Source organism: Rhinocladiella mackenziei (assembly GCF_000835555.1).
Source record: "Rhinocladiella mackenziei CBS 650.93 unplaced genomic scaffold supercont1.4, whole genome shotgun sequence".
NCBI lineage: Eukaryota > Fungi > Ascomycota > Eurotiomycetes > Chaetothyriales > Herpotrichiellaceae > Rhinocladiella > Rhinocladiella mackenziei.
The window spans coordinates 582,118-608,751 of NW_013550601.1; the positions used below are offsets into that span (position 1 = coordinate 582,118).

The 26,634-nt window shown below is 51.2% G+C and overlaps 11 protein-coding genes, 1 non-coding gene and 1 pseudogene across 13 annotated transcripts; 8 read left to right on the plus strand and 5 right to left on the minus strand.

The window, feature by feature from the left end:
- Window positions 1-228: 228 nt before the first annotated feature.
- Window positions 229-1,014, plus strand: Z518_05337 (uncharacterized protein; the record flags this gene model as incomplete). The annotated part of the gene is made up of 1 exon (XM_013416151.1): window positions 229-1,014. The coding sequence occupies one exon, from the start codon at window positions 229-231 to the stop codon at window positions 1,012-1,014; it is 786 nt and encodes a 261-aa protein (XP_013271605.1).
- Window positions 1,015-2,767: 1,753 nt separating this feature from the next.
- Window positions 2,768-2,974, minus strand: Z518_05338 (uncharacterized protein; the record flags this gene model as incomplete). The annotated part of the gene is made up of 1 exon (XM_013416152.1): window positions 2,768-2,974. One exon carries the CDS (start codon window positions 2,972-2,974, stop codon window positions 2,768-2,770), a length of 207 nt encoding a protein of 68 aa, XP_013271606.1.
- Window positions 2,975-4,717: 1,743 nt separating this feature from the next.
- On the plus strand, window positions 4,718-7,237 carry Z518_05339 (uncharacterized protein; the record flags this gene model as incomplete). Its single annotated transcript, XM_013416153.1, has 4 exons — window positions 4,718-5,336; window positions 5,517-5,938; window positions 6,026-6,150; window positions 6,424-7,237. 4 exons carry the CDS (start codon window positions 4,718-4,720, stop codon window positions 7,235-7,237), a joined length of 1,980 nt encoding a protein of 659 aa, XP_013271607.1.
- A 266-nt stretch (window positions 7,238-7,503) lies between these two features.
- Window positions 7,504-9,276, minus strand: Z518_05340 (uncharacterized protein; the record flags this gene model as incomplete). Its single annotated transcript, XM_013416154.1, has 1 exon — window positions 7,504-9,276. The coding sequence occupies one exon, from the start codon at window positions 9,274-9,276 to the stop codon at window positions 7,504-7,506; it is 1,773 nt and encodes a 590-aa protein (XP_013271608.1).
- A 1,091-nt stretch (window positions 9,277-10,367) lies between these two features.
- Window positions 10,368-10,521, plus strand: Z518_05341 (annotated as a pseudogene). The gene has a single exon. The product of its transcript is annotated as a tRNA-OTHER (tRNA).
- Window positions 10,522-11,061: 540 nt separating this feature from the next.
- On the plus strand, window positions 11,062-11,192 carry Z518_05342. The gene has a single exon. It is a non-coding gene; the product is annotated as a tRNA-Gly (tRNA).
- Window positions 11,193-12,015: 823 nt separating this feature from the next.
- Window positions 12,016-13,228, minus strand: Z518_05343 (uncharacterized protein; the record flags this gene model as incomplete). The annotated part of the gene is made up of 3 exons (XM_013416155.1): window positions 12,016-12,308; window positions 12,359-13,097; window positions 13,148-13,228. 3 exons carry the CDS (start codon window positions 13,226-13,228, stop codon window positions 12,016-12,018), a joined length of 1,113 nt encoding a protein of 370 aa, XP_013271609.1.
- Window positions 13,229-13,986: 758 nt separating this feature from the next.
- Z518_05344 (uncharacterized protein) lies at window positions 13,987-15,156 on the minus strand (the record flags this gene model as incomplete). The annotated part of the gene is made up of 1 exon (XM_013416156.1): window positions 13,987-15,156. The coding sequence occupies one exon, from the start codon at window positions 15,154-15,156 to the stop codon at window positions 13,987-13,989; it is 1,170 nt and encodes a 389-aa protein (XP_013271610.1).
- Window positions 15,157-16,367: 1,211 nt separating this feature from the next.
- Z518_05345 (uncharacterized protein) lies at window positions 16,368-19,507 on the plus strand (the record flags this gene model as incomplete). Its single annotated transcript, XM_013416157.1, has 2 exons — window positions 16,368-16,564; window positions 16,615-19,507. 2 exons carry the CDS (start codon window positions 16,368-16,370, stop codon window positions 19,505-19,507), a joined length of 3,090 nt encoding a protein of 1,029 aa, XP_013271611.1.
- A 2,142-nt stretch (window positions 19,508-21,649) lies between these two features.
- On the plus strand, window positions 21,650-22,081 carry Z518_05346 (uncharacterized protein; the record flags this gene model as incomplete). Its single annotated transcript, XM_013416158.1, has 1 exon — window positions 21,650-22,081. The coding sequence occupies one exon, from the start codon at window positions 21,650-21,652 to the stop codon at window positions 22,079-22,081; it is 432 nt and encodes a 143-aa protein (XP_013271612.1).
- Window positions 22,082-22,722: 641 nt separating this feature from the next.
- Z518_05347 (peptide-methionine (S)-S-oxide reductase) lies at window positions 22,723-23,346 on the plus strand (the record flags this gene model as incomplete). The annotated part of the gene is made up of 1 exon (XM_013416159.1): window positions 22,723-23,346. One exon carries the CDS (start codon window positions 22,723-22,725, stop codon window positions 23,344-23,346), a length of 624 nt encoding a protein of 207 aa, XP_013271613.1.
- Window positions 23,347-24,006: 660 nt separating this feature from the next.
- Z518_05348 (uncharacterized protein) lies at window positions 24,007-24,729 on the plus strand (the record flags this gene model as incomplete). Its single annotated transcript, XM_013416160.1, has 1 exon — window positions 24,007-24,729. One exon carries the CDS (start codon window positions 24,007-24,009, stop codon window positions 24,727-24,729), a length of 723 nt encoding a protein of 240 aa, XP_013271614.1.
- Window positions 24,730-25,152: 423 nt separating this feature from the next.
- Window positions 25,153-26,028, minus strand: Z518_05349 (uncharacterized protein; the record flags this gene model as incomplete). Its single annotated transcript, XM_013416161.1, has 1 exon — window positions 25,153-26,028. One exon carries the CDS (start codon window positions 26,026-26,028, stop codon window positions 25,153-25,155), a length of 876 nt encoding a protein of 291 aa, XP_013271615.1.
- Window positions 26,029-26,634: the final 606 nt, after the last annotated feature.

Consider the following 26,634-nt stretch of genomic DNA (forward strand, 5'->3'; position numbering starts at 1 on the left):
TCAGCTGTCAGGTCTCAATCGACGGACGAATCGATTCTCTTGCTCGATTTGTCCGAGCTCTTCGCCGTCACTGGGAGAGGAAAGCTTCCTCACCCACCGTATCCTTGCAGAGGGTCCGCCGTCGACAATTCTTGAACCGTGAACCCTAGCATTGTCCAATCTTCAGTCTATGTCCTCGATTATATCCACGTCTTAGTTGCCTTTGTCTACCTTCCGTTTGCCCTCACGATGCGTGCGCCGTCGACAGATCTTCTCCGCGTACTGCGTCTCACAGTTGACCGACCTACAGAACGCCCTGTCCCTCTCTGCACTGCAGCCCGACGGCTCGCAGCTTCGCGAACTCTCACATTCTCTTCTCGCAGCCTTACCACATCCTCGAAACCAAATGTTTCCTCTCCTTCCGCCTCTCCGACACGGTCGAGACCTTCGAATCCCCGTGCCCCTACCACCTACGACCGTGGCCCAGCCTCCCAGGAAGAAACACAAACGGATTTTAGCAAAATGGACATTCTCTCCAACGCCGGCGCCGTAACGCCTGCCACGGCCATAGATGCCTGCTACCCAGACGGCTTTCAGCTGAACAACGGCATTCACACATCCCGCGGCGTAGGCGTGCTCCTTCTCGACGGCGAAACGTTTCTCTGGACACCCTGGACGTCCTCATCCTCAACCACCAAAACAAAGGCAGGAGACGCAAATACAAACATCGGCGGGACAGAAGGACTGCCTGGCTTCAAAAGCCTCCTCGACGCCCGCAGCAGCTTAACCATCCCGCCGTCATCCCTGGGTATTCTGGCCATGGTATACCCAAAACCGGACCTCTTGATCGTCGGTACCGGTCGAGCATTGTGCATGCTCAGCCGCGACACGCGACGATATTTGTCTGAGGATCTCGGTGTCAAAGTTGACGTCATGGACACCGCGAACGCTGCGGCCGCATATAATTTGCTGGCGACGGAGAGGGGGACCGCGGAGGTTGGAGCGTTGATGATTCCCGAGGGATTCAAAGGCTGAGGCTACGTTGTGATGCTTGTGATATTTGGAGATTTAATTCCAGTTACGAGAGAAGACGGTCACGAGAGGAGATGACAGAAGAGGAGAAGGCAAATGAAGAAACCAAAGCAAAGTAGTACAGAGGATATGTCTGGTCATGCTATGGTCTCCATAATTCAGTCCGGATGTGTTTCGAACGCATCGCCAGGAACCAAGATCTTCAGGGTCGAATCTTGTCTCTCTCCTCTGCCAACGGTTGCAAATGTACCACGGAAGATTTCCTTCGTCTTCGAGTTGATTCGTATCTTTCCCGATCTTCATGAACTCATCGTTATGGAGTTCAGGATGGTTATACTAATCGGGCGACAACTTATCTTCGTCAGTGAAATAGCCTGCGAATACTGGTTTCTCTGTCAGTGGTGCCCGTCCGCCGATGATTTATCCGGGAGGTCTAGTGTCAAAAATAATCCCTGACATGCTTCTGTACGACGTCTGATTTGTTCTTGTTGTCAGGAACTATCCGAGACCTTCGTCATCTTTGAGAGCATGTTCCGTGCTGTCCATCATGTCATCCCATCCCCCTTCATCCTCAGAAGGTGACTTTGTTGCGCTCCTGACCAATTTGACGGCGATTCTGGGAGCAGCGAGGAGAAGGTTATCATTACCGCTGTCGAGGAAAATCTGGGGACATGTCTCAAATGTAGAAAGCTCACTAAGCTGAACTTCAACTTCTTTACCAATTCATTATCCGTTGTTCGATATAGGATCGAATGGCGGAGAGTCTGGTGAAGAGAGACGTCCCAAATCACGCTACCGTCAGATCAAACCAACAACAATAGCTCTCTTTCGATAATGTTGACGCCCCCGAATCGTCTCGTTGGACCCTCAGAGTACACCTTTCTGGGCCCGAATTCATGTCTGCCCGGGCTCTATCGAAAGGAGGACCACACTATGCTCCGGGATAATCACTCGCTCTCAAATCTCCTGCAAGATACACAGGATCAGGTCTGACTGGACGTTCACGAATCATGACGATTTCTTTCCGTGGCAGTGCCGTTGGCAAATGTCTTGATGGTCGTGTACGCAAGTTGGGATACCCTTTCGTTTGGCTCGTGATATCGCCGCAATTTCGTCTGTCGGTAAAGTGATAAGTTCATTCCGATGATGGTATAAACAACAGCATACCAAGATAAGTATGAGGACAGACGCAGCGACGGTGACTGGTACCCAGACTTGGAGAGGGCCGTTATCATCCACTTTGATAATTTCGACTGATCGATTTAGCAAAGGGCTGGCTTCGAGTGAAATGTCTGCTGCCTCGATGTGAACAGTCGATGGTAAGAAATCTGATGGGAAACGAGGAATCCAACCTGCAATTCATATTTTGGCCTGCTTTTGGAGGGAGGCAAACTGAATAAGTCTCTCAGGTGACTGATTTGTTCGCAGTGGTTGTAAAACCCAACATTCGAACGATTCATATCGTATAACGTCAAACGCACTCCTTCCTGTTACTTTGTGCACCACCAAACCTTTGCAGCACATCGGAATAAAGACTTTGTTTGCACTCCTGATCTGAATCTGGATCACGGATTGAAAGATTTTCTGCCTATTGGGCCATGATTCTCCCATATCGTGGTTGGATCCAACAAACAATTGCCAAGGACTTCCGGGCCAATACTCATCTTCGGGAGATTCGTCACATGAAATGCAGTCAGTATGGATGCATGGCTCAGTGGCCGATGATTTCGATTTAGCTGACCGTTATCCGCCTGACCTATCTCTTGTCCTCTGGAGAGTTCAAGAAATTGTTGATGTTCGGCTGATTCTGGACAGCATTGTACAACACTTTCAATCCACGTTGATCTCCTTCACCCAGCTCCTCATCATGAAGGACTTGGAATTCGTCGACGTTGGCCATTTTTGAATACTCATCCGAGAAGGTAAGGAAATCCACATCAGCGCCAGTAAAATTTTGTCCCATAACATATGGCCCTCGTTGATCGAACTCATCCTCCAAAAGGTGTCATTCCAGGGTATAGGGTCAGTTGACTCTGGCTCTTTTGTAGTGTTTAGGATAATACTCCTGCTGAATGTCGGACAGATAGGCATGGACAAACGAGGCGCATCAGTCGATTGTGAGATCACACAAACGATCAACTTGAGATATGTCATCCCCGGTGTCACCGTCGTAGCATGGGATTATGCCCGAATTTTGCTGTTCAATTCGATGACGGAAACATTTCCAGATGGGTTCAAGCCGCCCTTGGCCATAAATTTGGGTCTCACATCCTTGGAATACCCATGAAATGCATATCGAACGTCAATGTCTGCAAGACGAAATCGAAATAATTGGGATGCCTCCCGATTCATCGTTACCCCGACCAGGTTGGCCCACTTGATGCGTGGTAGGCGCTTTTGATGATTTCAACCCTTTTTCCTTGGTCTGGAGAGGAGATGACGGCAGAACAACAACATCTGGTGTATCAACTCACCTTTTATGTACCACTCCCCCACATAAAAAGCAGGGATGGCCTTTTTCAACTCGCCGGAATTTGGAACTGAAGTCATAGCATTCGTCTGAGACGGGAAGTGACCAATTGTCGCCATCGAAAACTCCATTGCTCAGCAAAGATCTGGGGTCTGGATGGTTGACAATCCTGGGTCATCGGGATGTTCCATTTTAGAATATGCTGACGATCGGATTTGGCAGGGAATATGCATGCTCAATATCTCCGCGGTCTAGTCTCCATCTAGAGCACGTTGGCAGAGTCAAACCCATCAACAGACCGGCCGAACGAGAGTCACGTTCATTCCTGTGTTAGAGGTCTCACCCACACTGGCGTCCTGAGAGAAGATTGGTTTGCCCGGGATGTCGTCGCACCCATACCATTGTGCTGCACCTTTCGAAATCACCTTGAGAGGCTGCTTCACAATGTTGAAGGGTCATTTCCAGAGGGAGAAATGCGACGTGATGAAAAGAAGACTAATTAGGCGTTTTTATTGAGGCTGAGCACCAGCCTTGTCACCGACCTCAGCCATTGCCCGAATGGTATGGTGCAGAATGTCTAATACCTTGTCAGCAAGTAAGACCAATCACCATGCGCTCTCTCCAATTTTCAGGAGGAGATACCCCGGTGGGTAAATGATAGCTTCTCTAGGATGAGCGAATGAACTGAAATGGAATGTCTATGCTATCTATCTGCACCTTATCGACCCGTCGGAAATTTTGGCAAACTGCACTATGAATCAGTCGTTCCCAACCTTCGCGTCTGGTCCTTCAGTGCGCGAGAAGTCATTGACTCGCTGACGAGCGAACCGATTGTGTGCCGAGGCCGCTTGCAGTCCTAAAGGGGGCGGGGAATTACTTTAGACACGTCGTTACGAAGGAGAGAGGAGAGTGAGGTCACCATCACCGCTAACGATGGACCGGAACAAAAAGGAAAGCAGACGGGAAGAAGCGAGCGGGACGTCCATTTCCAACCTTCCCTGTTTTAGCATCAAATTTGCGACTCCCCATATCGTGAATGGCGGCCATGGCCTTTTTGGTTCAGCTCCGGGATCCCTTTTGGATTTCCCTTCAATCAGTCCGGGGCACCGTCTACTCACGCTAACCAACCCGTCAATAGAGTACATCCCACAATCAACGACTTTTATTCATTTGCAACTGGCAACCAACTTCAGACATCTCGATGACCGAACTACATTAGCCGGCTGACTTCTCGCCATGCCCAAGCTCCACTTCGTCCAGTCTTTACCAGTTGGCTCATCGAAACGCGACAGGGAACTAGAACGCGCAAAAGCCCGCGCACATGCTGCGTCGGTGTCATACCAGAAACACGGTAGCCGAGCCGTCAGAGAAGCCGGTAGGATCCCTCCTCACCACGAGGCTGGGAATTTCACTTCAGACCCTGCCGTAGGATCTAGTGCATTTACATCTCAATATGGACTCCACACCCCCCCCGAGTCCCCGGAGAGACGAGACTCGGATGCCACGGTGGCGCCGCAGATGTGGTCGATTGACGCCATCGTTCACGCGTTTTCAGACGAGATATTGACACCGCCGGAATCAAGTGTCCGGACAGGAGTCATCGATGAAGACCTCGAGGATGTCGACGACATCAACGAAGATTTTTCCTCTCCCTCGAGCGTTTCGCGAAGCATTGTCCGGCATAAAAAGAAAACTCACCAGGTCTTTCGATTAAACAATCCAAAACGACATTCTCCCCCGGGAGGATCATATCTCAATATCAATATCCCACACGACCTACTTGGAACACGAGCCGATCCTTTCAACTGCATCCCATCTCGTGGCTCTGATTGCGTCTCTGCAGTTGTTGACTATCGTATGTGCCAATCCTTCAACCATCTTCCCACTTCTTGCTTTTGATCAGAGATTCCCCATCTGCCTTTCCACTTGACACCCTCAAATCTCTCTCTCTCTCTCTCTGTGACGCAACTCGACATCCAACCATTATGTTACGGATTAAAGTCCCAATCAATTCTGACCTTGGACACAATAACAGACGCCCAAATAATGGCCCCCAACCACGCACCGATCTACAAGATCTTCGATGTCACCAACGTTTACACATCATACTATTTCGAACTTCTCTCACACCCGGATTTCCTCTACACAGGGGTTGCCAGCGTACAGGCCGTCATCGACCACCTTCGACGACCTGGTCAAGGTCCCTCTCAAACAGTGTTACGACATATTGGTTCGGCGATGAAGAATTTGCGCCTGAGGCTTGAAAGGTTACAGCGAGAGCAGAGGGAGATCCAGATCCAGTCAGACAACAGAAATTCTGCAGCAGCGTCGTCGACCGGCGCGGGAAATGAAGAAGGTGGTGAGACTGCCAGGCTGAACGTGAAGACGTCCGCGAATGAAACGCTGCAAGTCGACGATTTAACCATCATCACCGTCCTCTTCCTCGCTGTGGTCACGGTATGTCTATTCTCTTCCAGCCGCTTTCCGTCTCTCCAACATCCCCTACCACACTGTATGCATGGCAGTGACTGATCCGAAGCAAAGAGAGCAATCAACGACATGCCCTCGCACGAGGTCCACAAGCGTAGCATCGCCACCCTGGTCTCTGCACGCGGCGGCCTGGATCGCCTTGTCGGCCACGACGGACTTGCCCGATGTACTTTGATGCAGTAAGTCTACATCCTGTCGATGCTGTCAGGGTCAAATACACACAACTGAATGCTGTATTGATAAACCATGGCACGGAGAAACTTTCAACACCATTCCTGATTCACCATGGCTTTTCTATTCCAAAGTTTTTTCGAAAGAGGCTTATCTGCGCCAAACATTACACATCTTTCGCCATTTCCCACTTTTTCATCCTGCCCGCTGGCCTTTCTTCCCTTCCTATTGTACACAGGTCGTTATAAACATACCAAAATTGGCTAACTACTTTCGAACAGATGGGAATCCTTCTGGGCCCTCAACACAGGCCAGAGCATTTTCCCAGACTCCCGCCCCGCCTACGCGCCAATTTACCCTCTTAATCCCATTCCTTCACCTCTGGTACAAAAGATCTCCCTCCTCCCGCTCGGTTTCCAACGCCTCGCGCACCGGCAACGTCTCGCTCTCGACGTCCTCGACGTCCTCTCCCGCACCGCCGAGGCGCAAATCGAACACGACCTCCACGGTACGATCGTGGAGGACTCAGACGTGTTCCGAAACAAACCGCGACGGTTTTCCGATTTTTGGGAAGCATGTACTTGCCTGGGTGCGCCGGACGAAGTGCGTGTCGATGGTACGCTGGAGCCGAATCTGGAGAAGTTGATTATTCTCGCCGTCCTGCTCTATTGCCTCCACACTTTCTCGCCCATGAGGGCCGTCACAGCCGTCTATAATGGGAGCAGGTTGAAGCTGACCAATGATGCACCGAGGCGGGTGAGGAGGAACGCCGCTGCCGAGAGTGGCTCTCCTCCGATTATGAAGGATGATAGTGAAGTGCAGATGGAGATAGACGAAGAAGACGACGTGCTTCTTTGGATCTATTTCGTCCTGGTGGACTCGTGGCGTGCCGCAAATGACAGTCTACTGCCGCAAGGTCTTGCACTAATGGCGAATATCGACGCCAGGTTTCCAGAACGCATGGCAAATTGGGAGGGTTGCCAAGCCGTTTTGAAGAAGTTCTTCTGGAACGACAAGTTCATCATGCGGTGTAGGGCATTTTGGGCGGTTGGTGCAGCGACGGAGCATGGTCGAGACGACGGGCTGTCAATCTGAAGCGATCGGATAGCCCACTCTGCAAATTCATCGACAATGATCTACCATGTCCTCGGCCAGGAATACTCGAATTCCGAACAATATTCTTGTAAAAACAAGAAGATATATGCAGGGGCGGCGGTAACTGCACCACCATGCACGCCAGATATATGGGGAAGGGGACAAGGAAGACAAAGTCTTCCTCTCTCACCCGGGCACGCATACGTCTAAACAACACTGCAAAACGCATCCGGTGCAATATTATACACGAGACCCTCGCGGTCCAATCAAAAAATTATGTTTGGATAATTGTTGAGAGTTTCGGACTGACAGACAGTGGCGAAATCGCCTTCATTGATGGCGCCACAGGCAAAAGCATCGAGCGCCATGATCGTATTGAAATCGGCCAAGTTGTACGCAGGCGGATTTGCGTCTTGCTGCTGGTTCTGAATCGAGTGTGCAAAAGCCTGTGCAGGGGGTGGAGGCTGCTGTGAAGCGTGAATTTGAGCTTGCGTCGGAGCATGTGCCGTGGGTGTCTCCATTGGGACATAATTGTTTCCGACAACTAGAGGTTTGATCTCCTCTTCCTCATCTACATCCTCTATGCTCACAGTCCGCCCAGAGTTAGGAGATGATGCCAAAGGAAGGCATACTCTCCGTCCTTGCGGCCGTGCATATCCTTGCGAGATCGTCTGTGGGATGTGATTGAACGCCGGCATGTCGCTGTATAGCTCGGGGAAACGCTGAAAGATATCTGGGCCCATTGTCCAGCATTTAATATCGGATAATCGGTGGTCAAACATGGGGGAGATCTTATAGAGACCCGTGTCAATCTCCCGGGTGTAGCAGTCCCGGAACTCATACGGCCAGAGAATCCGAATACTCCTGCAAAATAAATGCCAGAAATCATTCCCGCAATAGTCATGTTCGTGGAAGATGAAACGTTCTCTGATACCCGGCCATGCAAAATAGTCAATCGCGTAGGAGTGCGCGATTCTCTGCGAAGGCCGTCGCATGTACCAGGGAGGGAGGCGGGCGTATCGCTCAGCTGACGATTCCGTATGAAATTGCAACAGCGTGTGCATCGCCCTCATGATTGCCAGCCGCTCAGTGTTGGGGCACATGGAGAACAGTGTCTCGTCGATTCGACGTAGGATCTGCCATGAAGGATGCAAAGGGCCGCGCTTCGCCACTGCATCCCACCCTTCGATAAGCGCACGGACCGGGACGTCGTCAGAAACCGCATCACTTGCGGGTGCAACATCCTCACTCCATTCGAATTTTTCGCTCAACACTTCATTCGCAAATTTCCAGTAGTTCCCTTGCCATACCGGTCGGCGGCCACGGGGACGATTGTGCGAACTATGACACGAGCAGGTATGTCGAGGGATCGCCCAGTTATTGTTGTAGGAGATTTGCTGATGTAAGTCGTTCGCACTTTTGGATTTGACGATGGCCTGATTCCTGCAATTGGGGCTGGCGGCCTCGAGACGCACAACCTCCGGGGCAAATAGCTTGCCTGGCGCTTGCATATGTGGGATGGGCGCGGGAGGGAAGTGGGCCAGCTCGAAGCTGCTGGCCGGATTGCTGTTGTCTGTCTGGGCATCGATAGGCCCTGGCAGGACGGACAGAGATGCACCATCTTGTAAGGACGCGAGACTGGGCTTCCGCTCGGCGTTCGCATCTTCGTAGAATCTATGCGAAACGCTGATATTTTTATCTTGAGGTTGTTCCTCGGTCGGCTTCAAGGGCCTGTGCGTATCCAGAGCCTTTTGAATGTCCTTCAAGGCCTTGGCCATGATATCTCGCTCCGCCTCCGTCTCTTGCAGCTGTTTCATCAATGTAGCGACTTGCCCACTAGCATCTTGCTGCCGAAAATCCTCCACCAGACCTTCTAGATAGGCAATGCGGGACTTGGTCCGTTCGCGGGCTTGACGTTGGCATCGTCGGTCGATTTCTCGCTTCTTCAACCGACGAGAAGAAATACCTTTGGCTTCAGCAGATTCCGCGGAGTCAGTGGGGCTTGGTCGCTGTCCGAGGGATGCAGGATGAGTGGCCATGATTTCGACGATTGGTAAGGTTGAAGCACGCCCAGAAGGGTATGTTCAGTCACAAGATGGCCAAATACATGGTCTGGTAGCAGAGAGACCTCGCCGACGTGCCTGGGGACGTGGTACGTCCTAAGTAGAAGGATCGAAAGTCAGGATAGAAGTGCTGGGGGGGCCATCGGCTAAGTTGGCCATCTGAGCCATCGTCTTGTCGACCCCGGAGATCAAGACAGAAATCAAGCCCCAAACCTACATAGCGAGAGGGTTGCGCGGGGTTGGCAAAACTCTCTGTCCCGACGGCAGAGCGGTCGAATAGAGGCTTAGGCTGTTGGTATACTTTCGAAGCAAAGACCTAATCGAGTTGGTTGGCAGTTGTGGCGGTGGGGGTCGAGGAAGCTAACGAGGCTTCCGCGAAGGCCAAGGTGTAGAGTCACTGCAAGCCCGGCGAATGGGCTCCCGCAGGTGTCGCCATCTCAGGAGGCCTGGTCACTCCCAGCCCTCTCTCGTGACTGTCCCCGTTCTCCTCCCAAAATACGGGATGCTCTCATCAGTCGTCTCCCTCCTCATTGGCCTGTCTCCATACTCCCCCGAAAATGAAAGCTGGCTGACCATTGGCTTTCGGCCGGACGGGGTCTTCCCTTTCTGTGCTTCGCAATGTCTACGCGGATCCGGTTCTGGGTCTCCTGATTTCAGCCTTGCGCCCCTGTCTTCAGCCTTCAGCCTGACCGTCAATTTTATCCAGAAGCTGTACTTTGAAGCAAGGCAGCACGTCAAACAAGAAACTCAATTAGCGAAGGAGGGTGAAGCAGAGGTAAAAACCAGAGGAAAACCTTGAGGAAATAGGGCATCGAGTCTTGTCTCGTGTTGAAAAGTTATATTGATCGGTGAGAGTGAATTAATGACAGGCTCCACTTTGCGTCGGACTACCCTTGCACAGAGCAATTGTCCATATCACCTGGGTGTAATCACAGCTTTGACCTCTTTGCCAATTTGTTCAGCTCAGCATCTTTGGCGCCATGCACGTCTCTGGTGCTTTTTACATATCCTCACTTACCTGAACCATCTCTAACAATCAAGTCCACGGTCTTTTTCCATGGAGCGGAGGCGCCATGGTGTAATTGGTAACACGTCCTCGGCTGGTGGAGCTCCTCATCTGCCTCCTTCATCCCCTGGGTGTTGGTCGACCTATTTGGGACTGGAAGATGTACGTACTCCATTTCTCAGAGGAAGACTCTGGTTCAACTCCAGGTGCTGCTGTCATCTAAACCTTTTTTCATCTTGTAGTCGAAAATATCGGTTTCATTCGTGAGATGTTTGGATTTCGCAGAGGCTGGAAGTTAATGGCAAAACCGGACTCGTGTCCAAAGATTGCGAGGCTTCTATACAAAATTACCAATCATTCATTTTCGTGAAATACTTTGTAGTCCTTCACATATCGTCTCTCTGTACCTTGATAACGAGATTCTTCCAACTTATGCTCCAATTCGAAGACCCGAACAGTGCCGTGTAGTGGTATCCAGATCGCCTTCGACAGGCTCTTAGCCCGGTGACCAGGGCGCTCCGGGCACCACGAAGGTTGCGCAGAACGAAGCTGTCTGAGGCCCGCGAGAGGAAGACCTTGATGCGAATCCAAGTATTGCCCTGTTTTTTAATCCACGAAAGGTCTTTTTTTATTGCTTTTGCTTTTTGAATGACTATTTGTTCCCAGGTGCGTCAGTCACAGGTTTCAATCGAGTCGAGCAAGTTCTTCTGCTTATATCAAGAGGCTTCCCAAAATACTCAGCAATCAAGTATTCAGGCGGTTTAGTGCAGTGGTTTAGCATCTCCTCTCTCCATCTATCTAGCGGCCCAGATTGGCATTGGGAGCTGAGGTGGGCTTCCATAAGATTTCCCAGAGGAAGACCCTGGTTCGAATCCGAGCCCCGCCATTTATACTTGGAGACATGTTCCGAATTCCCTTTTTGGGCCACTTGGTCCTTTGGTCTTTGGGGGTGTCGAATGGGTTTTGGTGCTGGCTTTCCGGCCTCTGCAGGGCAAAGCGTCCATACCGGTAAAAAAGTATCGAAGGCGACTCCTTCAGTCACCATCGAGGCAGTGAGTCTGAGAGAAATGGCGTACCATCGAGCACCCCAATACGTAATTCGATTGCAGGAGACGGTAACAGAAGAAGGGGAAATTGAAGCCAAGAAGGGCCACATCAAAATGTCAAAGCTGAGAACTAACTGGGGAGCAAGAACTGTAGTCATCATGTGTGCCCAACCGATCTAATAAGAATCTCTAGTCAGACGACAAACAAAGATTCAAGTCCAATTCGTGTACAACGAATTCAAGGTGGGTGGGAAGAGAAAAGAGTCGGGAGATTGTGAGGGAGAAAGATGTTTTAAGAAGGCCACGTTGAATTTGCCGAGCCGAAACGGCACTAGCCACCTGGGGATGGGACCACCGATAATCTCTCTTCTCCTTTCCATCCGTTCCGGTCATATAGCAGTTCTGTCCGCATCAATGTCCCGGTATCAATGCTTGCAAGAGACCCCCTTTTGTGACACCTCCTATGCCTTCGTCCTATATGACCGTTGTTTTCCCGAGCCTCTCAGACAAACGACCGCTTTGTCCACAGTAAGCTCCTCGGAATCTTAGGTAGCTTGCTATCCATATCACCACCATGCATCTACCTTGTCACCCCGCTGAGAGCTCCTATTGAGACTGGGTACAGAACATGGAAAATGCTGTCTTCAATAGTGTGGTGGCATCTCAGCGCTTTCTCAGAACTGTCTGCCAACCGTCAGAGTCGGTGCCTTTTCTCCCAAACTTAGGAGCATTGGGATTGTAGGATCGGCCGCTTGATGCTGATTTTCCACTGTCACTGCGATCACGAGGACCGGAGCCTGTGTAAGGGATCTGTGTGATCAGATTCATCGGACGTTCGCATGGGTCGTGGGAGAACCCAATTTGAATATCCTGGTAAGGGCCTCCGTTCCTGGACCGTCGAAGGAAGTCGTCGCGGACTATGCGAGCGATAACCGTTGAAGAAAAGACTACGGTGGCTGAAGCGTTTCATCAGAGATAAAATATAGTCCAACTGGGACCAACTTACCATTTCCCGTGTTGAACAACCACACCAACTCGATGTTGTGACGACCGACCAGTTCGATAAGATCTCTCTTAAAACGCTCTTCACTCATGCCATTGGTGAAGAGCTGTTGACGAGCGAAGGTAAGACGACGTCGCTCGTTTATGGGAGGCGCCATGCGCTGGAGGTTGGCATTCTCTGGATATGCTTCGCCAAACTTGACCTGATTGCCTTGTCCGAATAAACCCAGCCCGCCGTCGCGAAGAGATCGCGAATTGTCATCCACAAGGACCATGGCTGCGCTGGCATGCTGAAAGATGACGCAGACTGCTTCATATTCGCTGACGTAGACCATGGAAAAGATGGCTCCCGAGCTGATTCGTTCGGTCACCATGCTCAACGGCTTATCTTTGGACCATCCATAGATCCAGACACAGCGAAAGTCCTCATCCCGAGCTTGGACCGGCACCTCGTCCTCGGTTATCTGGCGTTTCAACCCATCAGATGGCCCGAATTTGACCAAGCGATTGTTCCTTGGGATGTCCGTCGCGGCCACGGCTGCCCAGGTGGAAGTATGGGGTCTGGCATCCGCAGGGGTGGTGATCCGCGCGTGTGTGATCTGTTGAGTTCTTTCTGCAGGCACGGGCTTCATCTGAAACTTTTCCATCTCCCAAGGCGCTGTAGTGTGGTTGAACGTGTCAAGCATGGAGTGGACGCCGCGTGCGATACCATTCGCTGCTTCATTTTCACCCTCCCCTCGAAGCTACTTGTGATTAGTCCAGCAATCTTGCGCGCGTTGGGAGGAATCCTTACATGCTCCACCACCCGATTCAAGTGGCTTAAAGCTTCTGCCATCACATCGCTGACATGGCGAACGTCGTTCCTGATTGCCATCATGACCTGTATTGATGCCTGATCAGTGATCCAAACTTCCCCTGGCGAAATTCGTGCGGAACGTCTGATCCGATCTGATAGGATGGGGACAGTGCGACGGCCAACGAACCTCGGAGTCTTCGCTGCTACAGTCGCTGTAGATGAGAGAAGGTGGGTAGGTGGGATTGGTGGAGGCGTTGCTGAGGGTGCGGCGAGGAGAAAGTGTGGGTGAGGAGGAGCAGGAGTCGCGTCCGAAGGTCATGGTGCAGATTGAAGGTCAGCAGAGAGGTCCGGCAGACAACGATGAGTGAACACAGGTCTCGTGGAGGCAGTCCGCTTCTGCGGTCACGGTGGAATAGTGAATTCGTGTTGAACAAAGACGTGGAGGAGGACTGCCTGGAACAACCGGACGACGTGTCTGAGAAGAAGTCGCGCCAGAGCAGCAGTTACCCGTGAGCAGCTGGCCGTTTCCCCAAAGTCACCAGATGAGCGATGCCAGATGGATGAGGAATTTCTAGAACCAGAAGACGCAGAGGGAGAATGTTTGCTGTCATCGGTCCCAGTGGGAATTTATCATATTTTATGCTTGCTCGCACCACGCCGCTCCGCTTTGGAAGGAATCCCAATGAGGATGTGGCCATACTGGTGCTCAGAGAGACAACAGCAACATGCAGATGGTCAAACACACGGCAATTCAACGCGTACACCTACACCGTATCTCATGGCCAATGTGACCGGTTGAACTGACCTCCCCCTCCAATCGCCATATGCGAGTCCGGTCAGCGCCAAAATGCTATCCTGCTGCCCAATTCTCGGCCCAAAGCTTGCCTCGCTTCCACAGTCCTGGTGACAGCGTCTCGATTTTCATGAGCGCGACGAAGAAGGTATTTCATACATTCTCCCATCTGACCCCAGACCAAGTACTTGTATGCTCTGGGAACGTCTACATTGGCGTCGTCGGAGTCCAAACGCGTCCTCGCCGTCTGTACCACCGCACAGCTTACATTATCCGCCATCCCCATCAACTGCCCATATGCCATTTCGATTCGTGGCTCGCCCCGACGAGCTTGCTCGTCTCGGATTCGCCCCGCCAGCTTCACCGATTCGGCATTGTGGGTGGCAAGCACGAGACTGACCTGAGGGAATTCCGAAGAAGCGCCGTCGACGGGCCGGAGAATGCCTCCATACTGTCTTTGCATGATGCTCTTCGCAATACTGTTGTAACAGTGGTGGGTTTCTTGAATGGTGGGCCAGAAGAGTTCTCGTGGATCGCTGCCCAAGTATGCCCCTCGAACAAGCTTCACCCCCAGCACGAAGTTTTGTTTTCGGGCCAAGTCGAGATGGCTGGCCAGAATTTGGGGGGTCCTCTTTGCATAAGCTTGGTAGGTACCATAGACCAAAGCCGTGTCTTTGTTGTATCGCTTCGCGAAATCCATGGTCCAATTATCGATACCCTGCTGCAACGAAGCCTGCTCGGCATCAAAGAGAAGCTTCACGTCCTTTTTTTGTGCATGCCGGCAAATCTCATGCACGGCCGCTTCGAGTTCGGGGGGACAGGAATTTGTTGCCTTCAGACGCTGAAGAGCTCGACGCCCTGCGCCGGTGAACTTGAGGGCCACGAAGTCGCCTTTTTGAGCCAGCTCCACCGTTTCAATGGTGTTGTGCTTCCACGTACATATTTCTTCGGAATTCCACTGGGCTTGCTCTGCACTATCCTCAGCTGAAGCCAGTCCCTCAACCTCTTCCTCGGTGAGAACCGCTTCTCTTGCGTGTCCCAGTATCACCCCTTCATACCCGATCCTTTTCAAATCTGTGATGGTGCTCCTGACTTCAGATGGGGTCTCGCCGCCACAAAATTGTGTATAGAAGGTTTTCTTGAGAAGGAAGTGCAGAACCGAATTGTGGTCTGGGTTGAGAAGAGGCAACTTGGTATGGGCGAGGAACGACATCATGGACAGTGAGGGCCGCAGAAGAAACGGAATGGAGGAAATGGACGTGATTGCGTATGAACGAATTACGGTAGATAGAGGTAGGCAGGATAACGGTCTGGACAGAGGCATCTCGGCTGGATAAGGGTCAGTGTCAACGTCGTAGGTCGCAGACGAGATATTTCGGCGCGTATGTGTTTTCCGACATTGATGTATCTCAAGAGGTCGTCTGTGTTCGACGGTCGCGCCTTGATGTATGAAGAATCCGTCGACACACGAAGACAAAAGAAGAAGGGAAGATCTGGGACGGAGGACCAGCCATGATTGGATTCGGAACGCCGGTCTCGTGCACAAAGAAAGGTCCATCTTGGAGGCAGAGATCAATATTTACAGAGGGAATGGAAGGAAAAGAGGTTGATACTCAACTTAACACATGGTTATGGGATGTTGGTGGACCGATAGCGAGGAAGATAGTACTGCCTCAGGGTCATGACGGACAAATGCCCACAAACACGATGATACGTCAGTGCACATCTCCATCGATAAAGCCACGGTTTTTGACGGATAAATTGGGCCGTATCTAAGCGAGAGTCATGTGCCGAGAAGGGTCCCGGATTGTCAACATCTGACAGCGAGTACCATCAATTCCGCAGACGGTGCTGTAGACCGGTTGGGGTGCGTTGTTCACATGTGTTCACGTCGACGCTCGAGTTTTGATGACCGACGAACGCGATCCATATGTGCTCTGGGAAGTATAGCCGAGAAGGCAAATCGAGAGTGAGTTGGTATCGAGAAGGTAGTGTGACCACTCAGTCGCGGGACCAACAGCTATCCTGCCTCAACACGTGGAGAGGAAGTCTGGAACTGAAACTGAATGCTTGAACAACTGAGGTTGGTTCGCGATCCAAAAAAGTTGAAGCATGGATCTGGCTGGGAAGCGCAGTTTCAACTTTTCCGTTGGTTGCTGTGCGACCGGGCGCCTAACCGAATTCGGACACCCGCAACTGAACCTCGTTGATCATTGGCAAATCATGTCCAATCTCACTGCGCTCTCCGAACAACTTGACGGGCCTCGCCCAACTGACCTCGAATTTGCTAGCACTTGTTATTTGTTCAGCATTCAGTTACTCTCTTCCTTTCGTACTCTCGCTGGCCTCACTTTCTCTTCTGATGTATTTTGCCAGTTCTTGAGCTTCATTCTCTGACCAGACACCAGGAAGTAAACAACCGTCATGGCCTCCGATGGCACTTCTTCTATTTCAGTCACTGTTCGAGTCAGACCGTTCACGATTAGAGAAGCGGCCCAATTGACCAAATGTGATGATACGACAATCTTCCTCGGCGATGGCTCCCTTGCAGCGGCCCCTACACCCAAGCTCTTTCAGAAAGGCATCCGTCCAGTAATTAAAGTGGTTGATGACAAGTGCCTGTACGAAGCCTTCCTCCCGTGGAGTCATCCAGCACTAACCATGGAGCTAGAGTATTCGATCCTCCGGAGGACAATCCTGTCCAAAAATTCTCCCGATCCGTTGTGCCCACCGGCAAACGAGTGAAGGATCAAACATTTGGGTTCGATCGGATTTTCGATGAAAATGCGTCACAGGGTGAAGTATACGAGGCCACCACAAAGCCACTGCTGGACAGTGTTTTGGATGGTTATAATGCCACCGTCTTCGCCTATGGCGCGACAGGCTGCGGAAAGACTCACACAATCACGGGAACGGTGCAACAACCTGGCATAATCTTCCTCACCATGCAGGAGCTTTTTGAGAGAGTCTCAGAGCTGGCATCCGAAAAAGTGACAGAGATATCTCTCTCCTACCTCGAGATTTATAACGAAACAATTCGTGATCTACTTATGCCCAGCAGCGTGAAAGGCGGCTTGATGCTGAGGGAAGACGCCAACCAAACTGTTTCGGTCACAGGACTCTCGAGTCACCATCCTCAAAATGTTCAAGAAGTTATGGACATGATCATGAAAGGCAATGAAATGCGAACGATGTCTCCCACAGAAGCCAATGCCACATCGTCCCGGTCTCATGCCGTCCTCCAAATCAATGTGGCCCAGAAAGATAGGAACGCGAGTGTCGAAGAGCCCCACACCATGGCTACGCTGAGCATCATTGATTTGGCTGGTAGTGAACGCGCTAGCGCAACGAAGAATCGAGGGGAGCGTTTGCTCGAGGGTGCCAACATCAACAAATCCCTCTTGGCTCTCGGAAGCTGTATCAATGCCTTGTGTGATCCACGCAAGCGAAACCATGTTCCGTATCGAAACTCCAAACTCACGCGTCTTCTCAAATTTTCTCTCGGCGGCAACTGCAAAACGGTAATGATTGTCTGCGTCAGTCCGTCAAGCGCACATTTCGATGAGACACAAAATACTCTCAGATACGCCAATCGAGCAAAGAACATCCAGACCAAGGTCACTCGCAATGTCTACAATGTCAATCGCCATGTCAAAGACTTTTTGGTCAAGATTGACGAGCAAATGGCGTTGATCAATGAATTGAAAGCTCAACAGAAGGACTATGAAGCGGTGGCGTTCGCCAAATTCCGAAAACAGAATGAGAAGAAAGACAGCATCGCTCGGGAGGGTGTGCAGAGAATCCGAAATGCTTATGACCACTCTGCTGCGGAGAGACAAGAGCGAACCAATAACATGATTAAGCTTAAGCAAATCGGCCGACGTATTGCAATGCTGTCTGCTTGGATGGCCGCTTTCGACAACGTGTGCGACAATTTCGAGGAGGGGGAGGAGCCTCTGAAGAACATGCAAGCGGTGCGAAAATCCGCCCAAGGCATTATGATGGAGTTGGAGAGTGGTCGACATCACTGCCAGCAGAAGGTATTGAAGAATACTTGGGATCGAGCAATGAATACGGCACTGGAGCATTGTTTGCTCCAGCTCAAGGAAGTTGATACTGGTGATATGATTGACTCCGAGACTCTCCGCCGCGAAGTGGAACTCCTCAAGGCAACTGCAGAGAGAGAGACTCTGGCAGCTGTTTCGGATCAAGACAAGTTTGGAGATGCAGCGACGATTCAAGTCTTGCTGCAAGCCCATTTCGGGACAATCTCTGCCATCGAAAGCTTGAATAGAATGAGCGTCGACGAAGCAGTTGAGGCCGCCACTCAAATTTTGGGGAAGATGCTCAACTCGGCCTCCAGTGCGGCCTCCTATGTTGTCAAGCCTGATGGAAGTCTGGCTCCCGTCGAAGCATTCGCACCCACCAAATCAGGAACTCCTAAGAGACGCAAGCAAAATGTGAACAGCTCGATCTTGGAATCGAGCCCCATTCGACCCAAACCCGCAGCTGCCCTGGCTCCTAGCATAACATACTCTCCAGCCAAACCTTCTCCAAGACGACGCGGATTATTAGGCAGCGCGAAGAAAGGTGTTCAAGTCTCTTTCACCCCGAAGAGGAGAAAATCCCCCGTCAAGGGCGCGAAGCGAGCTGTGAGATGGCGAGACGATACTGAAGACGGGACCCTGGCCGAATTTGAAAAGACCCCCCAGAAATTGGCATCTTCCTCGCCAGAAGAGTCCTCCACAGAGATCAGCCTTCCACCACAAGTGTCAGGCCTGACTGCGTCGCTAGCTGAGCTTCGCACTCAATCTCCTGAATCTTCGCCCATTCCTCCAGTTCCGGAGCCTGCACTCGCGGCACCACCTAAGAACAGTCGTTTCCAAGCAGGGTTCCTATCTAAGAAATATGACGGCTCACCATACTCTTCTAGCCTGCTTCCACAAAGGATTAGTCCACTTTCTTCGTCGGATATTGAAGCATCGCCATTAAGGGAGCTTGATCCAAGCAAAGCTGCGAATCGCCGATCTATAACTCCAATGTCGTCGAAGAAATCAGTGGCTGATTGTCCCGATGCTGCCAGCAATTCTTCGGGGACAAACTCCGATACGGAAAACCAGAGCAACCCCGACAAAGAAGATGCGATGAGAATCCGCGACGCAGTTAAGAGATCCAGCTCAATCCGTCGATCTGGAATACATGTCTCCCGAACACAACGCCGTCGATCCCCCACTGCTGCTACAGCCATTGCAGGCTCTCCGCCAAATGAGTCCATGTTCGCTGCCGGCCACGTGAGGAGAATGGTCATGGGCAAGAATGAAAAAGATAATGAATGGAAAGTTGGCGTTTTGAGCCCCCGAGTGCATGGGATTGTCAGTCATGGTAAGAGTGCAGGTATGAGTGGAGGGCGACGAACAACAATGAGTGGATTTGACGTGAGGTCGACACCCAGCACTGGTGACCTCGGGGGCATGAGGTTGAGCTCGATAACTCCATCGCACGCGCACGCTCAATCAGCTTCGAGGGGGAGTTTGATGCCGGGTGGAAAAGCGGTTTGGCGTTGACATGACAAAGAAGGCCCTAAGTTCAAAACTTTAGGATTGTATGTTTGCATTTGCCGGTGTTATTGGTCTCGGTTTAGTGAGGGGAATGGGCACGAGATACTGTTATGGCGTGGAGAGGCCGGATAGGCCAGATAGGATGGAATTAGGGCTTTCATGAGTGAATCCCAAGATCGGAATTCTTGTGTACAAGCCAAATACTTGACATAACATGCGTCAGGGCTATTATGATGAAAATGTCCGAGTCGAGCATTGTAGACGTGTTTGTAATCGATTCGGCTTCATGATTCCAAGAGGTCTGACATGAAGTGAGCCTCGATGAATGATGAGAAGATTTGTGGCAAATTCATTCGCCAGCAGCTTCGCAGGGGACCGTTAAGACAGACCAAGGGAGAGATGTCCGCTGAGCCTCCTTGGATCTCAGCCTCGCCCACGATCACGTGATTCGATAACCTTTCGTGCCGCTTTGACGTTCGGTCAATGCATAGAGAACCTGTAGCTAGTAACGGTCAAAGAATGTTCAAATGAACTCTGAATTGGTGCTTCCGAAAGATGGAATGATGTAAATTTAATAGGGCGCGAGCTGTGAATTGTGAGTCGGAGTGATTAGCCACGCGCTCTCTGCAGGGGCTTGCACTTGGTTTGTTTCGACCAAATCCGTCACTGGGGTCTCGAAACACTATCTTCAAGCAGTACTACGTCCATGTTGAGATATTGACCTGTAGCGTAGCTAGATAGTATTGCCGTGGCGATGCGGTGTGGAGGAAATGCAAGGGGTTAAAACCTGGCCTTGAGCTCAAAGCCATTACGCAGTAGGCCGCTGTTGGACGACCGCCGCTAAGCCGTTCAACAAATGTCTTTTTAGAAGCAAATCTTTGAGTCAATATATGCTGAGAAATGGCCAGTATGTAGTATCCTAGGTGGCTAGGCTGTCTAGGTGGCACAGCCACCTGCTTAGGGCCGAAACGTGAGACAGGGACATTGAGCAGGGCCGGGCCGAATAAATGGAGGCCCGCATCTGCTGAAGCGAGGTCTCGCATCCCAAATATTCGTTCGTTCCTAAATTAGTGGATTGCAAGTTAGCATCTGTGTTCGAGCCCGCCAGAAGAAATCAACCCTCGAATTCAGAGAGTGCGTCGACAACTTTGGCATTGTTGGCTCAGGCTGTAGTCTCTGTGCATGTCTGCGCCTTGTTTGACAAGAAATGAGGCGGCGGAAGCGCTGTGGGAGACTTTGAATTCAGGAGTCGCGGCTGAAAGAACTCCAACCGACAGAGACCTCATCGGAGGTATCATAGTACAAGGTGTTGAAGTCCATGTCCAAACGCAGAGTCCAAAGACGTTCGACGTTCAAGAAGAGAATTTGGAAGAATCGACCATTTATCAATGGCTTGAAAGGGACTCGATACATGAACTGAGACCAGGACACAAAAACAAAAGTCTCCGAATCAAATTGTTGCTGATAGGCCAAGTCTGCGGGCACGATCTACTGAGGCCCATTTCCTGACGCCCAAGCTGTCCGATTCTCGCGTGAAAGCGTCTGCAAACATCTCGGATGCCCCTCCGATCGCGTTGGAACAAATCTCCCAGAGTCAAGACTGGATCCTGGATTTTCCAAAAGACAGGAGGATCCCTCAAAAAGGCATCACCTGCACTGGAGTGACAATGGAGGGTGTTGGTATGATTTTGACAACCAACAGCACCGACAATGTCATTCGCGGCGTGGTGGTCTTTTTCAGCGGCGCTCAAAGAGCACAAGACCGGTTTCTACACCAGCTTAGGAGACTTTGCCAGTTCTGCGAGCTGCCCTCATACCTCCCATTTCTTGCCATCAATGTAGCTTTCGCGAGGTTGCAGAATCAACGGGATTTTGCCCTAGAACAGCTAAGGACAGCGGATCTTCAGCTGCGGAGGTATCCCGATGGGAAAGTTGCGGCACAAATGTATGGAGGTGCGAGAGCAACTACTGGGGTGCTCGAGGATGCACAAGTGTCGGCAAAGGTTCTGCATAGGATGATAGACAAGTGCGTGAGCATGTTGGCTTCGGCAAATCTTCGACACGATCCGGAGCTTCGCAGAAAGGCGAAAGAGTTGAAGAACGTTCTCGTCTACCAAAAACAAGTAGCGCTAGCTATTAATGGAGGAGATGGAGGACCAGGTGAAACAGGTCAACAGGCAACTCGAGACTGTGCTCAGCATTATGGCGCGGGCGCAACAAGAATTAAGTGTTGAAATTGCCCGGAATCAGTCCAAGTTGGCCGAGGAGAATAGGAAAGATCAGACGATCAGCATCGACATTGCAGAGGCCTCGAAAAGGATAGCGGAGGAGACCAAAAGAGATGGGACGTCGATGAAAACATTGGCGGTGGTGACATTGGTGTTCTTGCCAGGAACTACCGTGTCGTCGATATTGGCGATGCCTGTGTTTGACTGGGACGCAAAAGATGGAGCGGTGGTGAATCCTAGGATTTGGGTGTACTTCGCCCTTGCCATACCTCTGACAGTCTTGACCATTACCATCTGGCACCTGTGGCTGATGACACGGAGACGTGCGGTGAAAGATACTGACGCAATCTGATAGAGATATGGTTCTGTGGGAAATGAAGCTGTTCAGCTATGTCACGTGCTGGTCGATTTCTTTCGCATCGCCATGCGAAGAGAGCGTTGAGTTCATGATCTCGCGGGTTTTCCTTGGGAGAGGCTATTTGGATGATAGCCGATCTTGGAGTTTGCCCTAATTTCGGTTAGCAGTCTCCTTCACACTGTTAACCTGATAACGGAATCATGCATGCATACTGGAAAATTGGTGGGTGAGTTTGAACCTAGAAGCGAAGCAGTACGAAAGAAATTGTCATCTTCAGGGTGGGGCCTGGTGTATTCCAGTTTCCGCCCAGCCTTCCTACTGGCCAATTCGGACGCCTAAAAAGAGTATGACGTGATCTATCCGTGGGCCTCATCGCCGCTGCTGCGGGCGAGACGAAGCATGATGGGCCTAGGGTGGGGAAGGGCAAAGGTCGAAGGTCATCACCCACTTGTCGACGAGAATCTTCGACGTCGACATTTTTCCATCATCTTGCTCTCATCCATTGCTGTCGTTGTGTTATAAGCCTCTGCGCATATACCTTTTGTCGCCTGAAACCTTCCCAGACCACCGCCAAACTGCAGCTTAACATCGACATCATCACTTACCTCGCCCTCATCCTCGTCTTCCTGATCACCATGGCCTTCCAAATGCCTTCATTTCTCACGCGCCTTGTTCGACCTTTCGCCAGCTCAGCGTCTATGGCACTTCAGCCCGATGCCCTAGCTGCCATGGAATTTCCCCCCAACGCCCAAAGAGCTATCTTTGCTGGAGGATGCTTCTGGGGACTCGAACAGCTATATCGAGAATATTGGGGCACGAAAGGCCTCCTGGATTGCAGAGTCGGATACACAGGTGGCCATACTAAAGCACCCTCATATGAAGCCGTATGCACGAGTAGAACTGGCCATGCCGAGTCCTTGTTAATCGTCTTTGACCCCGATCGAGTCACCTACCGCCAACTCGTGGAGTTCTTCTTCAGGATGCACGACCCCACCACTTTGAACAGACAGGGTGCAGACACTGGCCCGCAATATCGCTCTGCAATCTTTGCCGAGAACGACGAGCAGCTTCAGATTGCAAACGAAATCAAAGAGAAAGTGGGAGAACAATGGTACAAAGGCAAACCCATCACCACTGAAATCCTTCGCGCCACGCAATGGTATGATGCAGAAATGAGGCATCAGGGATATCTGATCAACAATCCGGGGGGTTACCATTGCCCTGCGCATTTTGTTCGTCCGTTGCCCGAATTGAAATAGATGTGATCGATTCGAGATGAATCCTTGGTCAGGAAGAGGTGGAGCTTATGTTTTACATTGATGTAAATGGGAATCGTCCGGTACAAGTCTTACGTGCATATACGAAATGGTACAATATCACCACAAATATCTTCACCTTTGTCGGAGAGATTGTAGATCAAATCAGAGGATCGTAAGGCCACAACTGGTAGAGGCTGTTGGTGCCTGCTTGAATTGTCCATACCGACGCACCTTACCATACCAAGTGTTGACGATTATTTACCTCAACAAGGTCTTAGTTCAAGGAACCGGGCTGGACATGCGGCAGAATAGTTTAACCGTCAACGGCTCTTGAAGGTTTTGGCCAGGCGGATGGCGGGCGGGTTTAAGCGGACGAGGCTGCGGACGAGGCTGTGGGCCCCATCTCTTATACCCGCCTGCAACTTGGCATTCCATAGCGGAATAGGTATTGCCATTGGCCATTGATGTAGAGGAACTTGGAAATGGTGCCTGCATGATCTTAATCAGCACCTTTGATAAGGTATATAAGTACGAGTGCGTCATGGCTGCTGAAGTGGACATTCTTCGGCCTCGCGAAACCAAACAAATATTTCCCCCTGTCCTTGACAACAACAATATACCAACATCAATTCCAACTACACCGATATCCAATCCATCACAATGTGGCCAGAAGCAGCACTCATCTCCTCCCTCATCCTCGCCACGACTCAACTGATCCCAACAACTCAAGCCTGTGGCCCAGTACCAGTATCCAATAGTTCCTACAACCCCTTCGAATTCCCCAAGTCCTGCGATCCACGCCCCGGCTTCACCGGCTACGGCATCAACCACTTCGGTCTAATCGTCAACGACCTCAACGCCACCATTGACTTCTACACCCAAGCCATTGGTCTGAGCTTGCTCTTCATCTTCACACCCGAAGGAGCGCCATTTTTCAAAATCGCATATATGGGCCACAACAACGACACGGCGAACACAGGCAAACCCTTTGCGACGTGCGAGGAGTTCACGCTGCAGAAGAACGACATCAAGGGCCTCATTGAATTTCTTTATCTCGACAACGCGACGTATACACCGCGGGCATCCACCAAGGTGACGAACACATTCAGCCATATCGGGCTGATTGTGCCGAATGTCACAGAGACGCAGGAGAAGATGAAGAAATTGAAGGTGCCAATCCTCAAGCCCTTGGGCGAACTGCCGGCGACGTCGGGGCCATTAGCGAATGCGTTCGGGTTGGGGAAGCTGTCGACGGGCAACTTCTGTGAGGAGCAGAAGGAGGCGCTGGTCCAGGGGCTGATTCCGAGCGGAACCTTGCAGCATCTCATGGTCACGGATCCGGATGGGAATGTCATCGAGATCCAGCAGTTGATTACGGAGTAGATGGAGGTGGTGATGAGGTGGAAATTTTAGAGCAGACCTGGAGAATGAGGTTGACAGGGAGAAGATGTTGGACGCAATAAAACGTGGGAACTGAATGTGAACATAATTGGGATTGCATTGGCAGTATATCTTGGGGACCAAAATGTCGTCGTGGTCGGCTTTTCCGTGTAAAATATATCTCCTTCCCGGCCCATGCAGAGACGTCGGTGGCTGAGCATAGTCTTGATTCATACACATAATACATACCTGACATTTCTGATCCGTGTTGTGAGTCTCGATCAAAGGCGGAGTCTATGAATGTCCGCGTCGGCAGTGGACAAGGCAATTGCCAATACATGCGAGGAGTCCCCAATTGGGTTTTCGAGGAGACCGCCGTTTCGGAGCATTTTAACCTCTCTCTGAAAAGATTGGGAATCCGCAAATTCATAGTCGACTCGGCATCCTCACTGCGCCATCAAGTCGTATAACTCCCCCATTGAGCATCGGGTTCTCAACGATCTCCTTGACTAGTCGGGCAAATTCGTCTCCACGACCCATCCGTGCGGGATACTGGATCATTTCCGGGTTTATACCAGCGCGTGCTCCGGTGCTCCGTTTCTGTTTCTTCTCCTCGCCCTCTTTCTTAGCAGGCGCATTTGGTTGTTTTTTCTTGGGCGGCATGGTCATTCCGGTTTGGAAAACTCCTGGCGCGATCCCCATGACCCTAATCCCGGCTCTCTGGCCCAATTCCCGAGCCAATGGCAGGACGATACTGCGAACGGCACCTTTACTTGCACTGTAAGCTAATTGGCCAACCTGACCTTCGTATGCGGCGACAGAAGAGACCACAATCACGATGCCGCGCTCTCCGTCGGGGCCGAACGGTTCATTGAGGGCCATGTGCGGGAGCGTTAGGCGGATCAAATCCACCGTGCCTCGAAGATTGATTGCCAGTGTCCGGTCAAAAACAGCCATGTCCATGTACTTGACAGTGTCATGCGTCGCAGAGGGGTCTTGTTTGGGGAGTGACAATGCCGCCGTGCCAATGCCAGCGCAACAAATGGCCCCGGAGAGCGGTTTTGAGGTTGTTTCCTGGATCCACTCTAGTGTATTCTTCAGCCCGGCTCGTAATGATTCAGTGGACGCGACATTGGTCGGGGTGAAGAGTATTTTCGAGGAATCGAGTTGAGAGGAATCGGGGAGAGGATTGAGATCGAGAATCGATACGTTGGCACCGTTTTGTAAGAGGAGGATGGTGGTGGCGAGCCCGAGGCCGCTGGAACCGCCAGAGACAATGAATGTCCGGTCTTTGATTTGCATGGTTCGGTGCTAGAATATCCAAGGATGGAAAAAGAGGGAAGAGAAGAGGGACGACATTGACACCAGCGGCCGGTGACTATAGGGGGACCTACCTCGGCTCGTGAGGAAGGATTTCACGTGCAGTGCCAGGACTTGGGCAGGCCATCCACCAGACGCGACGAACTTTGGAATTGATATACTTGAGGCCGCGTTTCAATAATATCCGGGGCACTGGCGGCCTGAATGGCCTGTTTCTGAGAATATAGTGGTCCCAAAGCGAGGGTGAACCGAACAGAAAGACAGACATCCCGGCAACGGTTGCCGGGAGAATCAATGTGCACGTGACCTGGTTGGGCAGAACGTCGTTATTTCCACCGCCCGGGGCTTTTGGTAAGAATAGCACCGACACTAACGATAACACACCACCGACTGCACCTTGAGCCTGAAACCAAACTGAAAGAAATCATTTGAGGGGTTGACGAGTGGCCACTCCACAAGCGACCATCTGATTCAGCACGCTACGTCCTCACTCGATGTTTTCGATATGCAATCTGATTGACATGATAGATTCACCTGCTCAGCAGAAATCGCCGTCGCTGTCACTGCACAAAAGTTCACCTCGACGAT